We start from the raw sequence: 18,107 nt of genomic DNA, 5'->3' as shown, positions 1-18,107 counted from the left end.
CCTAACAGCAGGTCCATTCTAGAGTTTAGGGTTTTATAAAAAGAAATTTGGACTGACAAAATTTTGTTCATGAAGTTAAGACAACCATCTTCTGTGAATGCCTCCAATTTATATGAGAAAGGATATTTTCCCCTACTAAAGTATAGAAAAGTTATTTATCACAGAATAAAGAATAGTCTTTCCTATAAAAGGACAGCGATTTTATCTGAGCTATATGATTTCTCCTGTGAAGTTGTATTTCATTTTCATTTACAGATTAATTTAGAGAAGCCCCAGAGAATGAGTATTCCCTGCTTGGTGGAATGTGTGGTCAACTGTCAGCTCTCAGTGTGGACGGCTTGGACAGAGTGTTCGCAAACCTGTGGCCAAGGAGGTATTTTGGTTCCCTGTGTTTGTTCTTACTAAATAATTTGATTTAAAAAAAATATTTTTCAGTATGTGAAAGCTTGATAAGTGCCATACAGCATGTTGGCCAGATGAAGGCAATGAGACTCATTTAGAGGGGAAGCAAGACAGAACCTGGTCTCATATTGGACTAGTGGGACTAAACAAAGGTTTGAGAACTGACCTCATAACAGTGACAAATTCCAAAGTGATTGCTGGACCTATGAGATGACATTCATTCAGAAGATCCTAAACTGTACCAGTTGAAAAATATGTTGACCTCATTGGATTTGGACGACATGTGTATTATACTAGTGAAACTGACCACTGCTTCATGTAAACCCTCCAAAGTCCAGTGGCCTAATATAATAGAAAGAAGATTGATTTTCCACCCACATACGGGGGGGGGGGGCACTTGAGCTTCAAAAAATCAATCAAGAACAGGTTGACAGAGGTTCTGCCACTTTAACATAACCAGTTTCTCTGGATGGTGGCATCTGCTGCCTCTGTGGAGGCTCTAATGGACCAAATTGGAAGCTGCACGCTTTTCTTCCATACATACTGTATTAGACAATGTTTAGTCCATGTCCCATCTCAGTGCAAGTGGACAGGGAAGGAAATGTGGTTTCCAGGTGGCCAGTGACTTCTTAACAACAGAAAAGGAAGAAAAGGAGTGTGAGTCCCTGGCAAAGAGAGAGCTATTACTGCTATAAGGCTCAGGACCTCAATATGTAACATCACATGATGACAAGGGATTCAGCAGTAGATGAATATGCAGAAACTAGGCAAATGGAAAGACATGGCAGTCCAGCCACTAGGCTAAAATAAGAGCCAAGACAGGCGGCCATGCCAAGAGAGAGCACCAAGAGCATAATAGGAAAGCTCAGAGCAACTTTAGAACAGAACTCTGGTCTTGAAATAGGGTTAATAATTTACCATAAAGTAAATGTCAGAAATTCAAAGTAGAGACCTAAGGAGAAATCCTGATATGTGGTTAGGCAGCAAGCAGGGGAAGAAAAGGAAAGAGCTGATATTTGTAGAAATTATAGAATCAGATGGGAGAAGAGGATACAAAGACCTTGATCTATGCCAACTACAGATATTTGGAAGCATTTTCCTAGAAGTCTTGAGACTGGGCCACCAGTGCAAGGGTATGAGCTTATTTTCAAGCTCCTCCTAAATGGATATGCTGGGATGGTTGATAATTCTGTTTTAGTTGCGATTGTCAGGAACGAGGCAGGACTTAGTATGTGAACATGGCTACACAATTCTAAAGAGAGCAGAGCTGAAAAAAAAAAAAAATAGCCAATATTTATATTTGGAAATTATAGGTAAAAAAAAAAAAACTGACAACATTTTTTAAGTATACTAAAATAATGTATTTTGAAATGCAGTTTTGTGGACTTCAGTTATAAACAAATCTTTTTTAAATATTTAATTGATTTTACTTTTTAAATACATGATAGTAGAATGCATTACAATCTTATTACACATACAGAGCACAATTTTTCATATCTCTGTATATAAAATATATTCACACCAATTCATGTCTTCATACATTTACTTTGGATAATGATGTCTATCACATTCCACCATCATTGCTAACCCCCTGCCCCCTCCCTTCCGCTCCTACCCCTCTGCCCTATCTAGAGTTCTTCTGTTCCTCCCATGCTCCCCCTCCCTACCCCATTATGGGTCAGTAACCTTATATCAGAGAAAACATTCGGCATTGGCTAACTTTTAGCATTATTTTCTCGAATGTCATCCATTTACCTGCAAATGCCATAATTTTATTCTCTTTTATTGCTGAGTAATATTCCATTGTGTATATATACCACATTTTTAATCCATTCATCTACTGAGGGGCATCTAGGTTGGTTCCGCAATTTAGCTATTGTGAATTGTGCTGCTATAAACATTGATGTGGCTGTGTCCCTGTAGTATGCTGTTTTTAAGTCCTTTGGGTATAGACTGAGGAGAGGGATAGCTGGGTCAAATTGTGGTTCCATTCCCAGTTTTCCAAGGAATCTCCATACTGCTTTCTATATTGGCTGCACCAATTTGCAGTCCCACCAGCAATATATGAGTTTACCTTTTCCCCCACATCCTCACCAACACTTATTATTGTTTGAAACTGACTACTTTTTACAGAGAACATCATTTTCAATGAAAAATGTGGGAATCGCAATGCCCTAATGATATGCCTTTTTCTATACAAATGGAGCAAGAACCTTAGGAAATCATGTGACAAATCTTAGGACCAAGATTTCAATAGTCAATCTATAGCTCCTACACTGTTTGGAGAGGCAACAATGGGGTTTCATTTAGGCATTCACTGTAAATTGCATAAAACTAGGTACAAATTGCTGCTGTTTAAGTAAGTGATTTAATCTTTTGAGTCTCAGTGTCTTCATCTATAAATTGGACTTAATGCACACATTAGAGGCTGCTAATGTTTGGATTGTAAGTGACCCCAAAAGCCTATGTGTTAAAGGCTTAGTCCCCAGTGTGGCACTATTCAGAGGTGGTGGAAGAGGTGGCACCTGGTGGGAGATCTTTAGGGAATATACACTTGGAGGGAATAATGGGACCCCAGCCCTCTTCTTCTCTTTCACTTCTGAGTCATGAGGGGAATGGTTCTTCTCTGCCACATGCTTCTACCATAATATAACACCATAGGCCCAAAATAATGGTCTAAGCAATCATAGACTAAAACCATGAGCCGATACAACACCTTTTCTCTTTTTAAGTTGATAATCTCAAGTATTTGTTATATTGATAGAAAACTATCCAACACAGAGGCTTTGTTTATGGTTTGAGGACTAAGTGATACAAAGCTTATGAAGATATCTAGCATAATAATTCACACAGTGTGGGTGTTTAGTGTATGTTAATTTCTACTTCTTTCTTTCTACCCACCAGTAGTAGAGAGGGTTACAAGAAGACTCCCTAGGATCTTCAAATATTCTTTCATAGACTTAGTCATCTTCATCTCTCCATTTTCTATATCATCTTTTTACCCCCACTCAATATACATGGACTCTCATCATGGCTGAATAATATTTTAAAAGGGAAAATATGATCAAGTGTTTTCCTAGTGACGCACTAGTCATGCATCTGCTATGCATCCATTAAATACATACGTTCTGTTTCTAGTTCTATATTTTGGGGATACAACAGTAGGAAGAAAAAAACAGTTTTCCTAAATTCACGGAGCTTACAATTTGGTTGAGGGAGAACAGACAGCAAACAAATAAGTAATAAGAGTCACATTGAATAATTCACTGAAGACACAGGCAAATGGGAGATGTTACTCACATTAGAGATGCCTGTTCTCAGAGCACTTGGTTGTTCCTCTGTCAAAGATCCCCCACCTGGTTATCCCATAGCCAGTCACCACAATCTTGTCCTGAAGGGCCCCTGCTAGAATGCGTTTCTTCTATCCCATCAGGAAAGGGTAGTATGTAAAAATTTGGAAGATAAAGTTCTTTAATGGAGAGTATGTCCCCCTCCCCAAGGACCTGTAGGATTTCACCTCTGCTCCTTCTCTGTCTCCATTGCCTTCCACTGCCCTGCTGGCTCTATTTGCCCAAAGCTCTATATTCCAGCTACACCCTTATTGTGTTGCAATGTTCATCCTCTCACCCTAACACTTTTCCTTGCAAGGGGCATCTCACCATCACCCCTGGTAAGGACCCTTATGACATTTATTGAGCATGAACTGAATTGGTTTTAATGTTTATAAAAGAACCAAAAGCTCTGCTTGGATTTTACATGGACTGACCTCTTCACCTCTGATGAAACATAGTACTTGGTACATTAGAAGAATTTTATTTAACATTTATCCTTGGCCAGGTGGTTCTGGACCATAGGAGAAAACACAGGGCTAGAGCTTACAGACTGGATTGTGAGTTCAAAGGCAGTCAGTCCCTGGAGTGGCTGTTTTCCCATCCTCTGCCTCATTATGTAGGTTCTTAGGTCTCACCTCCCAAGAATGTATCCAGTGAAAATAGATAGAAAATCTGTTTATTGTGTGTGTGTTTTTTTTTTAACCTGGAAGCCCTAATTCTGCCACTGTAATAACAAGACATCAAAAAAAATGACGGATTGTATTATTCCAACACATCGCAAATCATACACTTAGTATTATTAAATGTTACTTTAATTTTTAAGCAGTTGTGTTAACGTTGTGGATTCATCAAGACCCTGTTTGCTAATAGAAACAAACAAGCAAAACCTTCGAAATCTGAATCTCGCTGTTGGAGAAATCTAGGCAAATATAGTCTGAGCTTAAATTCTACTTCCTCAAATCTTACACTGATAAACAGACAATCATTGATCAAAGATTTTATAAGCAGGGACATTAAATGAACTGAGGTACAGAGGGACTAAGGGAGGAATGTCGATTACTAGGAAAAATCAAGTTCCGCAAAGCACTTGAGAAGCATTTAGATAGTGTCCACTAGCTAGTGAATATGAGGCCAGTCATCAAGAGCCCCTAGCTAGTTTTGAAGGGTTGGGAAGGATAACTTCTTGGGAATCCTTTCCTGATCTCTAGATATCTTAATCTTCCGAACTTTTAAATATAATAATACAGTTTCAGAAATCATTTCATAATCCTGATATCTAATAAACCCTCCAGCCATCCAAGTATGTATGCATTTGGTTGCTCCTTTTTCCATTCAACAAAGTTTTAATAAGTTTACACCTATTATCCTGGCACCTAATGGCATCCTATTTCATTTTCAGAAGTGGAAATGTGGGAAACAAATTGTCTGGTGACTTTACTCCTTGGATTTTTTGGAGTGCAAGTCACCTTCCCTGGCACTGAGAATATATTATGCATGGAATGGTTAAGATTTCAGATGAACAAAGCTCTATTCATACCTTCATAAAATGAATGTTCTAGTGGAAAGTTGAGTAGGAAGACCAAGAGAGAGAAAGCAAATGAGCAAGTAAATAAACACAAAAGTAAATGCTGAGTGCTATGATAAACCAAAACTTGCAGAAAATCACAAGTATCTTGCAGGAGAGTGAAGGGTAGGGAAAGAAAGACCCCCAAGGAGGCAATGATTATGCCAAAGTTGAATGTGAAGATGATGCCTTAGTGTTTATAACTAGTTTTTTCTTTGCTAGAGTGCTTGATGGTATAACCTCACAAGCAGTTTTTGTCTACCCAATATATACATACATTGATATATATATATATATATATATATATATATATATATATATATATATATATATATATGTGTGTGTATATATGTATATATTATATATACACACATATGTGTGTGTATATATATGTGTGTATATATACATATATATATATAATTATTTATATATATATATATATATATATATATATATATATATATGTAATTATTTTCAGTGCTGAGGTTTAAATCCAGGGGTGCTGTACTACAGAGCTGCATCCCAGCCCTTTTAATTTATTTTGAGGCAGAATCTCACTAAGTTGCTGAGGCTGTTCCTGAACTTGTTATCCTCCTGTCTCAGCCTCCAGAGTGAGGCTTCCCCAGTGTTACCAGTATGCTCCACTGCACCCAGCTACCTCTTATATTAAAGGCTTTATGTTAGGACCTGCTGGCACAAATATAGAAATGACTGTTTTTCTATCTGTATTTATTTTTGCCTGACCTCAATTTAAGACAAAAAAAGAAGGAGAGAGAGAGAGAGAGAAGGAGGGAGAAGAAAGGGAGGCAGTGGGGGGTGGACAGATAGGACACTGGGTCCTTGACTTTTTAAGCTCCTACCCTTGGGGTTGTATTGAGGGAGTCTGTGGTTGTGTCATACCTCGCCAGCTGTGTACATTTCCTTGATTCTGCCTTCCTGCTCTGGTGTTAAAACACTGATTGCTTTTCCCTGATCATCATCCCCGTGGTCCATGGTAATATTTCCAAAATGAGAGAATTCTATATTTAAATCACATCTTAATCCTCACCCAGCACAACCTGAAAACAATAAACAGCAGTCATCAAAAGCAGAAATGAGTGGTACAGATTAACTTATTTCTTAAGGGACCAAATTCTGGAGCTGAAAGGTAAGAACCTATCATTGGAAAACACCTGCAGCTTGGCTCTTCAAAGCAGTGTGCCAGCAGCTTGTCTTTTGTATGAGCCACTTTCTTTTTTCCAACGGCTGCAGCAGTGGGACAGAGACTGCAAGAAGAGATGACGGTTTACATAGTCATATTAAAGTGGGCTAGTGAGTTACATGGGAGTCAGACGTCAGCACCTGCAACTCTGGGCTTACTTCTCCATCAAAGGCAAAACTCCACATAGTTACCTGTGTTTATGAATTCACTGAGCTTTTGGGCAAAACCCAGTGAGCCACACTTTACTATAAAACTCACAGAACTACAGTGATTTGAGGGGAAATTTCGAAATGACCTCTTACTTTATTTTCCAAGCTTCTGGATTGCCCCTTTAATGTACACCTGAAGCTTGCCATATACTTTCTAATTGTGTTAAAGATTTCAAAGTCAGAAACAGTTTGAATCCAATTTATTTCAGGACAGAGAGAAACTGATTCTAAGCTTCCACTAAGGGATCATTTTAGATAGATTTCAAAGATCAAAGCTTGTAGTAGAAGAGCTTAATATTTGGATTAGGCATGTTCTTTGTCTATTCAATTTTCATCAGTTCAGTGAAATGTAGAACTCCCTAAATTTAGCATATCATGAATTATTCATAATTATTATTTAACCAATAAGACTCTAAGAATGTTATGAATTTCAGACTATATTAATTTTATATTTTTAATTCAGTATATATGAGTTTATAATATTTTTCTCTACTATATAATCCTGCCTGCCTCTTGTGTTTCCCAGGTGGTGCATAATGTTTCTATCAGTTTTACCCAATAATGAAAAACTAATTTATTAACTCCAATACACTATGGCTTTTTATTTCCAGATTTTTTCCCCCCAGATTTCAAGGGCAAGTCAGTAAGCTTCATTTTTGGTATCTGCATCAAATTTTTGGTCACTGAGGTATCTGTGGGCAAAGTCTGATAGTTATAACAATTCAAACTTATTTACTGTATTAAGTGATTAATTCCTATGAAAAGTCGGTAAGAAGCTAAATAATGAAATGTAAAAGAGAACTAGACGAGAAAGCAGAGGATTTGAGCTTTAGAGGCTGCTTTCCCAACGGCATGTGTAGGAATTGGGGGTGCTCACTAATCCCTTGCAAAACTCATACTATTTTTATTTATGAAATATTAGAGTTATTACTTTTTAATATCTGTTGGTTAAGGGCCTGCTTATTAATGCCATGGGTATGCTAGTAATAATTCATAACAGTACTCTGTAGTACAGGCCTAATTTACAATGTGATGATAGACAATTAAGTAATCTGTACAGGATTATACAGCTTGTCAGTCATGGTGGCTAGATATGAACCCAGGTCTGGGTACCTCCAAAGCCCTCATTTGTTCCACTTTATACCCCTTTGTATCTGACATTCTGTAATCACCTCTTATGTACATGGACCTGGGTTATCATTTTTTTTAACTTATAGATATATTTAAGGGTAAGCAGAAAAAAAATGGTTCTTAGATTGGAATGTAGAGTTATATTGGTGTTTTAAGAAGTTCCTCTGAATTTTGTCTCCCAAGTATATACTTATATTATTATCAATATTATTGGATAGGACAGGGGCTATAACTCAGTGGCAGGGTACAACCCTGAGTGCAATCCTAGCACTGCTAAAAGAAAATTTAAAAGTTGCTTAATATCTAGTCCATCTGCTAGAAATATAGCTATTAGTCTTACAGATGGAAAATGTGTGATTCTGATGGTTTTGTCTAAAAAGAAGGTAGCTCTGAGATTTCCAAAATCATTCTTTCTGACCTCATCTTGATTCCCATAGGGACTCCTCATTGGGATATTGCTGCCATTTGTAAGTATTCACAGTGCTGCACCAAGTTTTGCTAGTTTTTACTGGGACTAATGTGATTGTTGAGAATAGAACTGGAGGTAAGCAGTTAAAATGCATATACATATACACACTGTGCCACTGGAAGTTTGGAATTCTTTACATCTAAGCAAAGACAAAGGTGCTCAGTTTTTCTCCATTAAAATATGACCCCCCTATAAATCATAGTCAATCTTGAGCTCTAAAACTGTTTTCTCATTATTTCTTCAAGTAACTAGGCTCACTTCTGGAGGGATGATTCTGGCTGAGTCTAGAGTCTGTTGGTTCTGAATGGCCTATGGAATATTTATCTTGCCTAAGTTGTATGTTCTCCAGAATTAAAGTTGTCTATGTATCTGAAGCAATTTTCAGATAGGGCAAGGAATTCCTCTGTAGGGGAAACCCACCAGACCCAACCATCTCTAACAATACCAAAAACAAGCTTAAGAGCTATTTTTAGATCAAGACATTGACTTCTCCACCCTGTTTACATTAGAAAATAACCTTGATCTCAATCCATATTCACCAAGGCACACATTTAAAATAAATCTGAACTTGAATAAAAATTCTAGAAATCTTTAAAAGAAGTGAAAAATATATTTTCAATCATTTTAGTGCGTGTCCAGCATAAAGTTCTGCATGGAATTAATTGAGCATTTTATATACAATCTGACTTTTTACTGTTCTTGAAAATTTGGTCTGATGAATAGCCAAGAACAAATAAAAAGTTATTGTATGGGAAACATGTTAGTACATTAATCTTAATCGTTTTTTTTTTTTGCTGGAGAAAAATATGAAGTGTATGAATACAGGAGCAAGTTTACTTCATAGAGCAGGGTTAAGTGTGGTTCTCAAACTTGTTCAACACCTAATGCAAAGGTCCATGATATGGAACAGATGAGGTTTATTGGAAAGCACATGCATTTTGAGTAAGCCAAATTTTTGTTCCAATCCTTCTAACTGTGTGATTTTGCAAAACTTAACGTTGCTTAGCTTCAGTTTATCATATATTAAGAATATTTTATGTCTGAAGCACATCCTGAGACAGAGGTTTTGTTGAAGTGACTTACTTGGCATGACACTGGGGATGGCATGTGGGAGGGAAAATTACTCTCAGGGGAAGTAGAATGAAAGAATGTGTGATAAGGAAGAGACTGAGGTTAAGTAGACATCTTCTTAAATATTTTATTATTCTTGTATTTCCTTTTCCCCTCTACCTTACATAGGTAATTTGGATTGTTTACCAAATTGTCCAGAATTTTCCAAAACACATTTTGAAGCTAATTCAATGACAGCACATCAGGGCCAAAGAATTATTGTTTAAACCATGTCACTAGAAAGGGCATGGTGGCTGGCTGCTTGGATCTAAAAGTATGCTCAGTCGTCATGGTATTTGATTCCCTTTCATATTCTAAAAGACAATTTTTAAGTGACTAATCTTTTTATTCACTTTATTTCTAAGTGACAAATCTTGACAAATATTAAACCTGTTTTGAGATTTTCATTAGTTGCTTTAAATTTCCTTGTAGACCTTGTTAGTAGAGCTCCAGTGTGCAGTCGGATGACTGCTAAATTCAGTGAGACTGTAATCTGGCTCCTTGTGCTTTAACAATATGTGTGAGTTTCAGGATTGGCATTTCTCTGTTGGGGGTTTTTACAACTAATATGCCACTTCACTGTCTGCTTTTCATGAAGGTTTTGCCAAACTGATATGAAATAGTACTTATCTTCTTCATTTCATGTAATTATTGCTAATTTAATAGATAGTAACCCAGTGTCACTGTTGCTTATAATGAGATACCTATATTCCCCAAAGAAAGAAAGGACAGTCCTGTCCTAAGCAGAGTGATCCACCATAGCAAGTAATTCAGACTTCCAGGATAGACTAAGAAATGATGATATCCCAAATTAACAAATGAATTACAACTTTGGACAAAGACCCTGTGGAATGAAGCATTTGAATCACCTTTAAAAGCTCTCAAGTCCCCCAGATAGAATAACAAACTCTGGGACTGAAGTCCCTTGTATTTCTCCTTTACTACCAAAGCTATTAAACTTCTTTTTCTTTTCTCTCAAAAAAACGAAAGAATGAAAGGAAGGAAGGAAGAAAATGGCTCAGAGAGATGAATTTCTAGCAAATAGTAATCTTATCCTACCATAATTTAAGTCTATATTAAATTGAAAACACTTTATGTAGGTAGTGGATGAGTAGAGAAAAAGTCCGCTTCAGTTCTTTCATTTTATTGGTGTAAGGAAAGAAGTCAGCAAGAGAAGAGAGTCAACTCCACAGTAATGTGCAAATTTATTTGGGAGCACCTGCAGAGGGAGGCCCAGTAGAGACTGAGATTGGTCTTCTGCTGTGGGTGGGGGATTTTGCAGTTAGGCCATTGCTAGGGAGTTGTCAGGGAAGGGTCCTTGTGGTGTCACCTTCATGATAAACTATATGTTTTCCGGATTCTAGTCCCAGATAACAATTTCCTTTCTTAGATAATGGAGTGTTTGGGGTTTCTTCGCAAGACGATGGAGTATTATCTGGGGTTTAGTCAGAGTGACCTTGAGATGACTCTTGCTCTAAGATGGAGAATATGTTTAAAAATGGTTTTCCTTGTGTCAAGTTCTGCCTAACACTTGGCATTGCCTATCAGGTATAGTGTCCATCTTTATCATTGAACTAAGTTTCCTAGAGATGGCTAGACTTGTATCTTGTTCTTTTATTGAAAAAACTATTATAAACAAAAAAAATCCAGAGAGTGGACAAGGAAATTCGCCTGCTTACATTTTGGAAGCACAAGCATATGTATGGTAATAAGCTTCACTCTTACTCTGTGGGCAGAAGGAGTCCAGGATAGAGTGTAAATGATTTGGTGAGTTGGGAACTGGATGAATAATTATGAATTTCAATTTGTGTGCATTTAGTAATAAACCCCAGAAAAATACAGCTAAGAACAGTATTGCCCATATTGTACTATTTCATATCAGTTTCTAAAACTCTAAAGTTTTAGAAACTGATATGAAATAATACTTTAACAAGCATTTTCTATATTTTAAATATTCTATAAGGTGCTATTTATAAAATGTTTATTTTAATCATACAACCTATGGGAAATATATCCAACTAGTCCCCATCATCTGAATATTCTTTACCTGAATCTCCATCATTGTGAGTTCTACATGAAACAAAATCCCACTTAATATAAAAGTATTCACTAAAGAGCTGATCATTTACAAAAATCCTTCCCTCCATCAGTCAGCATCCATCATTAACACATGTATTTTGTCATTGCTTATTGAGATTTGTTGATCAATCTCTGGCGACAAATGGAATGTGTACCCACAACAAAAGGAGCTACACAATGGAGAGGGCTTCCCACCAGACAGTAAAGGGAGGTCAAGGAATATTGCTGAAAAGTGCCTCAAAGGCCAAAGGCATTGTGATCAAGCTGCAAATGTCAGTCATGAAACATGGGTTTTCAATAGTACAATCATAAAATTATATAAGTAATGTTCAATGGCTTTTTATTCTTTGTTCTAATAATGAGTGCATAATTGTAATTATAATCTGTATAGCAGTTGATATTAGATTAAATTAACCCAGTTGTATAATTGTTAGTTCCAGAAAAAATCCCATTTAAATATTTGCATTACTTATTAAAAATAATTTAATTGCCATTTAAAAGAGATTCACTTTTAAGTGACACTTTTCCCAACATGAATTATCCTCTTGTAACAAGGACTTTCTGTATGCTTAGTTGTATTTTTTTAGAAGAGGAAATTCTTGCTCAGAAGAATTACACTACTTTTATGCAGTCACGTCATTTTCTAGCTGTTAATTTCAGAGAACTATTTCCAACTACAGACTTTTGATGCCAAGTCTAGTACTCTTTATACCATACATCAGCTGTTTTAAAATACTCTTCCTCTTATGTTCGACTCCATCATAATTTTAAATGCCTTTAATTTGACCACTGATTCTCTCTTCCATCAAAATCTAGTATCACAAGAACAATGCGTCCAGGTTCCTGCTCTTTGAGGTTCCTAACAGATTAATCATTGCTTAGAGAGTGGCTTGGTTGAGTAATGTTTGACCTTGGGAAGTGTTGGGTCCCCACATATAGAGGATCTGCATTTTGTGTTGCTTGATTTTTATTTATAACTACAGAATATGCGACAGCCTCTAATTTGAGGGATCCTCTCTCAGGTTATTTAACTTAAACAAAATACCTTTGACTTTAAAAGAAACAAGAAACATACTGGAAGATTTCAAGTACCCCACAAAAATATCAGATCTATTAGTTTTTGTTTACCCTCTCATTTCTTTATTTGCAATACTTTTTACTGAATTTTAATAGGCAATTATAAATGACAAGATACTTCCGAATATAGATTGGCTATTCTCTCAGTTTTTTAAAAAAAGTCATGGAAGTAATGATTATTGTTTAAAGAGCTTTGTGTTTGAATAGCAAAAGATGTAAATATCATTTGGTTATGACTCCAATGAATGGTCATAAGATTTTACTATTTAAAATGATAACAGGCTGGGGATAAAGCTCAGTGGTAGAGTGCTTGCTTAGCACATGCAAGGCCCTAGGTTCAATTTCCAGCACAACAATATAAGTAATAATTATGGCATCATTTTTTTTCCTATTGAATTCATTTGGTCATTAGGTTTCCTATACACACACACACACGCACACACACATGTCTCATTACAGTGGTCATAAATAAAATGCTTCTAATATACTGACCTTCAGCATGCCATTAATTTAAGGACATACTTAAGTTATCTGGTAAAAATCAAATAAAGCCTCTTTGTGATAAAAGCAATGCCACATTTTCAATATTTTAAAAGATGGCTAGGAAGCAATGTAATTATGATGACATGAGGATAATAGGCATTTAGGTCAAGAGAATAAACATAAAAATTAAAACTGGGGAGTATTTGAGCAAGAATTATTGTAAAATCTTGAGCCAAATGTATTTATTAGGCAGAGACAGCATTTCAAATGAATGAGGTCTCACCTCTAATGTGATTCGAGTGATGCTGGTGAGAACATCTGCCCAAACACATATGCTCCACTCAGAAGCTGGGTACCTAAGGATAAAGAGTGGGTGGATTCTGTGGTTCACCAAGCCCAGATTATCGCTGATGCAAAATTTACCCTCATCCAAAGTTTCTTTTTCTCATAAAATATCTGAGAAGGAGCTCTCCCTGCTCTCTGGCCTGTGTCCTCCCAGGAACACAGTTGATGCTGCAGCTTGTAGAGCAAAACATCCTGGGTTTTAATCCTATTCTACAACTCACTAGTGTTCTGACCTCAGATAAGTATCTTCAATGTCTCATGCTTCACTTTCCTCATCTATAATATGGCAAAATAATAGAATTTTCTGCAGGGATTTTCTGACCATTCAGTTAGTCCGTCAGACAATGCCTATAAAATGTTTTAAAATATTGCTTAGCATACAGGATACCAGCTCAGTGAGTGTCACTGATATCACGATATTATCACACATTTTCAGAGAACTTAATATCATGAAAACATTTCTAAAAATATGAGTTAAGCAAATATTCAATTGCTACTTAATATATATGAAGAATCATGCCAAGAATAGAAACTTGAACTTAAAGAAATTTAAAACCCAGCGATTAGAATTTCCAAATTCTCTTCAAGGGTATTCTCAGATTATCATAGATAATCTCTAATAGAAAATCTTTCCATTTCTCTTATGATATAAACATAGAAACTTAGGTAAAGCTCTTCTCTTCCTCATTCTCTGTTTCACCCACACTGGCCTATTGGGTCCTCAGGCGTGTTACACTCCCTTGTGTCTCGTGACCTCTTCTCATGACATACTCTCCTCACATCACGTCTGGCTTACTACTGCCTCAGGTATCCGCTTCAAGTCCAGCCTCTTAGGAGAAGGATTCATTCCAGAGTAAACTGTTCCCACAGAACCCTCTGTCTTTCCTTTAATATTTGTCACCAAAAAAATGACATAATTAACTTTTTTTTTTCTTTTTTGTGGTGCTAGGGATTGAACCCAGGGCCTCATGCATGTGAGGCAAGCACTGTACCAATTGAGCTATATCCCCAGCCCCCCTGACATAATTAATTTTACAACATCAATGGAAGGTCAGCATATTCACACAATAAATTATAGTAATTAAGTTAAATGCACTTATTAGCTCCTTAGTAAAAAGAAAAAAAAAAAGGAGTAGGAGTGAAAGTACAAAAGAGAGAGAAAGAAAGAAAGAAAGAAAGAGATTCAAATAGTGTCGGTTATTTTATCCACAAATCCACTTGAGCTAACGATCTGATACCAGGAGTGGTCATAAGATGATAAAGAGAACCTCTTCTCTCTTCAGCCACTCTTATTATCCAACCATTTTTCATTGTGGAATGGAATGTGAGCATTTGATGACATGTTGTTCAAACATCATGGTTCTTTCATATAAACCAACAAACCTTTTCTTCTGTTCAATGAAGGAAGAAACTGATCTTCAATCTCTAGGAAAATTGGCCATGTTGAACTAACTGAGGAACATGATTGAGACCTCAAGGGGGTACCTTCCAATAAAACTTTTTAGACTAATTTGGATTATTTGTGATTTATACCTAATTTATTATGTAAGAGACAAAAAAAAACAAACAGATGCAACTTTCTCTATTTTTGTTTAATATTTATAATCCTTACCTAAAAGATAATGTCTGTGGGGGCAGAAGATACATCTGACAATGTTGCCGCTGCACGTAGCACAGAGCAAGATGCTTTGATCATGCGAGAGCTTAATAAGTAATCATTTGTTAAATAAATTTACATTCAACCAGTGTTTACACAATCAGTCTGTTTGGAAACAATATAATTTTTGGATTTGGGAAGATGAAAGAAGTAGAAGACAGGCAGAATTTTGGATCCTTAAAGCATAATGAAGACGTGGATCGCCTGTGTGTCTGTGGAAATCTAAATTAAAATGGCAGGAAACTCAAGGGGTGACTGGACAGAGTTTGGTGTATTATAATGAAGACTTACGTGTGTAAGGCAACGTCCTTCCCTCCAACTCCCTTTCCAAGTCAAACTATAACTGAAAAGCTGACCACATCCCTTATCATTTTAGGTCGAATGAGCCGGACTCGATTTATCATTATGCCAACCCAAGGAGAAGGACGGCCATGCCCCACACAGCTTACCCAGCAGAAAACCTGCCCAGTGACCCCCTGCTACAGCTGGGTCCTTGGCAACTGGTCTGCATGTAAATTGGAGGTAGGTCATGTAATGACACTTAGAGAAATGCTTCTCAGTATATCCAAAGCACTTGTCTGGTCAAAAGCGCTGATAGAATAAATTTCATAGCACCAGGGGTCTAACACACTGTACTTTTAGTATAACAGAGAACATAGAAAAATACACATGTGACTTAACCTCATGCAAAGTGATATTGCTAAGAAAATAAATAGCTATTCATTAGGCACTGATTATACTAAGCTGGGTCATGGGGCTGTCAATCTCTTTGGCATCTTCAATAATTCTATGATATTTTTTTTTTGGCTTCTTTGGGAATATCAAAATAGTATTTAATTAGGCAAAAGTCTGATACTGTGGAAATGCACAGCTTGTGTTAGACTGTATTTCTTACATAGGCACTTTAGGCTTAGACAAAATCTTGCATAAGAGCAGAAAACGAAAAGTGTATGAAAGTTATATTTTAACATTATTACGCGAACCAAGGTTACTACATTTTCCTCAATGATTACTTTTTTATTGGCCTAAAGTATAAATGCCTAGCAACATCATAATATATCACATACCCAGAGCTTCTGCTGGATCAGCAAAGATCCTCTACTGCGCGTTCTCTCTGGCTTTTTGCTTAAAAAAAAAAGTGCATTGATTTTCCCTCTTTTCTATTTTACTAGTTTATCCTTCTATTTCTGTTCCAAAACATACTCTAATTAGGTAATAGTAATTTTGACTACGCATTAAGAAATCTGCAGAGTATTCTCATAGAGATGTTTAGTGCTCCTGTCAGAATGACATTGTCATGCAACGTTATTATCTTGCAGAAGTAAATGCCCATGTATTTTAATAGGTCCCAGAGGAGCAAAAATGTGAGGTACATTTGTTCAGTCTTCTTTTTATGGAAAATAAGGTAACCGTGATGGTGATTTAGAAGTAACCTAATAGCCTTAAATAATACTTTCTCTACTAGTCTAAACATCTTCTTTCCTAAGTCTTTAATTTTTAAATGTTGTTTAGTATCATTTACAATTGAGGAAATGGAAGGTATAGTTTCCCTTCCAGTTGTGGTAGCTTTGACAGAATAGAGAAAAGAAGTTCAAATAATTCAGGGCGCCATTGCTGGGGAAGGGAGAGGAATGAAAGTTGGGGTAAAAGAGAAGGAGGGAAGAGGGAGGTAATGGTCTGCAGAGGACTGATGACAGGGTCTCTGCTCCCCACCTCACCAGGCACACAACTACCTCTGTCTGCTTCTTTTTTTTTTTTCATCTTCTCAGGTGACAGGCATCTTTTTGTTTTTGATAGACCAGTCTGCCAACTTGTCTCATAGGAACATTATAGGAAAATGCCAAATATAATGTTTTGCTGTCAAATGTTGAGCTGCTTCTGCCAGAAACACAGGGACAGAGTGATGGGCTGTGACCATTCTCTGTAATAGTGCTGGTGGTGGGTAGAGGGTTGTGGCACATTTTAGAGACCTGGTTTTAGAGGCTCCAGATACCCACAAAAGGTGACTGACTTTGCCTCCAGAAATCTCAGAGTTGCCTCAGGTTCTAGATGGGGTTAGTCTTATTCCTTGACACTTCCAGTCAGGAAGAAACTCTGAAAGCCCTCAAAAATCAAGTCTCTAGTTAATTATTCTGGGTACCCACCCTGCCTACAGACCGCCAATCAAGGTTCTTTCCCAAGAATTTGAAGTAGATTTAAAGCTGTTATAAGATACTATAATTGGGCCCTCTTAGCTGCTGACTTTTTCTGCCTTATAGATAGTCAAGTTACTCAGAAGCAAGAAAGCACAAACTAGAGGACACAAAAGAAAGAAAAGGCCAAAGACAAAGGGAATCTTGACTATATTGGAGCTGATTTCTTCCTGAGTTCCAGATGCATTCTTACTTTCCTAAAGCCTGATTTTTAATTCTTCGTGAAATAGATAATACAATATCTTTTCAATGAATTGTCTTTTCTTCAAGTTAAGTGTAAACTGAGTTTTTGGCATTACTGCTCAAAACACAAGCAGGCCTCTCCCACAAAGGAAGAACATCTCTCTGCAACTGCTTTTCTATTTCTCCATGTCCTGGCATGCCCTGACATGCCAAATGCAGGTTAGGAGCTCTTTCATTGAGGGTGATGATGACATTTTGGTGGCTGCTTGCCATCCTGAGGTACCAAGGCATAATAAGAGAAGCTTACATAAAGCGCAGTGGTGTGCCAATTCCACTACTATCTCTTATGGAAAGATATTAGCAAAAGGAAGTATTTATCCTCATGCATCACTTTTGTTTTAGTAGTTCCTAACTGTATTCCTGTTTTCTCAGCTGCTAATGTGTATACACACATATGCAGGGAACTCAAGACTCTGGAGTCCAGCAGATTTTGGTCATGGTGATACTGCCAGTTACCGAGTTCTGATCCCTCAAATGTTGAAGTTTGAACATTAGAGAAGCACACTGAGGCAAGCATATAAAGCAGGGTTTATTCAAAAAGAAGTAGCAGACTTCTTCCTTGAGGGAGAAGGGGGCCATAGCTGGTATCCTGGTATCCCAAGAAGCGAGGTAT

General features: G+C 36.9%; 1 protein-coding gene across 1 annotated transcript in view; it reads left to right on the top strand.

The window, feature by feature from the left end:
• The window catches only part of Thsd7b (thrombospondin type 1 domain containing 7B), a 705,560-nt gene that overhangs the window by 663,197 nt on the left and 24,256 nt on the right, over nucleotides 1-18,107 (top strand). Inside the window, exons 19-20 of the mRNA XM_027936850.2 lie at nucleotides 256-373; nucleotides 15,436-15,581. Of these exons, the coding sequence (XP_027792651.2) occupies nucleotides 256-373; nucleotides 15,436-15,581 (264 nt within the window). The remainder of the gene's footprint in view (nucleotides 1-255; nucleotides 374-15,435; nucleotides 15,582-18,107) is intronic.

Source organism: Marmota flaviventris, chromosome 11, assembly GCF_047511675.1.
Source record: "Marmota flaviventris isolate mMarFla1 chromosome 11, mMarFla1.hap1, whole genome shotgun sequence".
Lineage (NCBI taxonomy): Eukaryota > Metazoa > Chordata > Mammalia > Rodentia > Sciuridae > Marmota > Marmota flaviventris.
The sequence above is the reverse complement of the archived record's forward strand: the minus strand, read 5'-3'. Positions and strand labels throughout refer to the sequence as shown.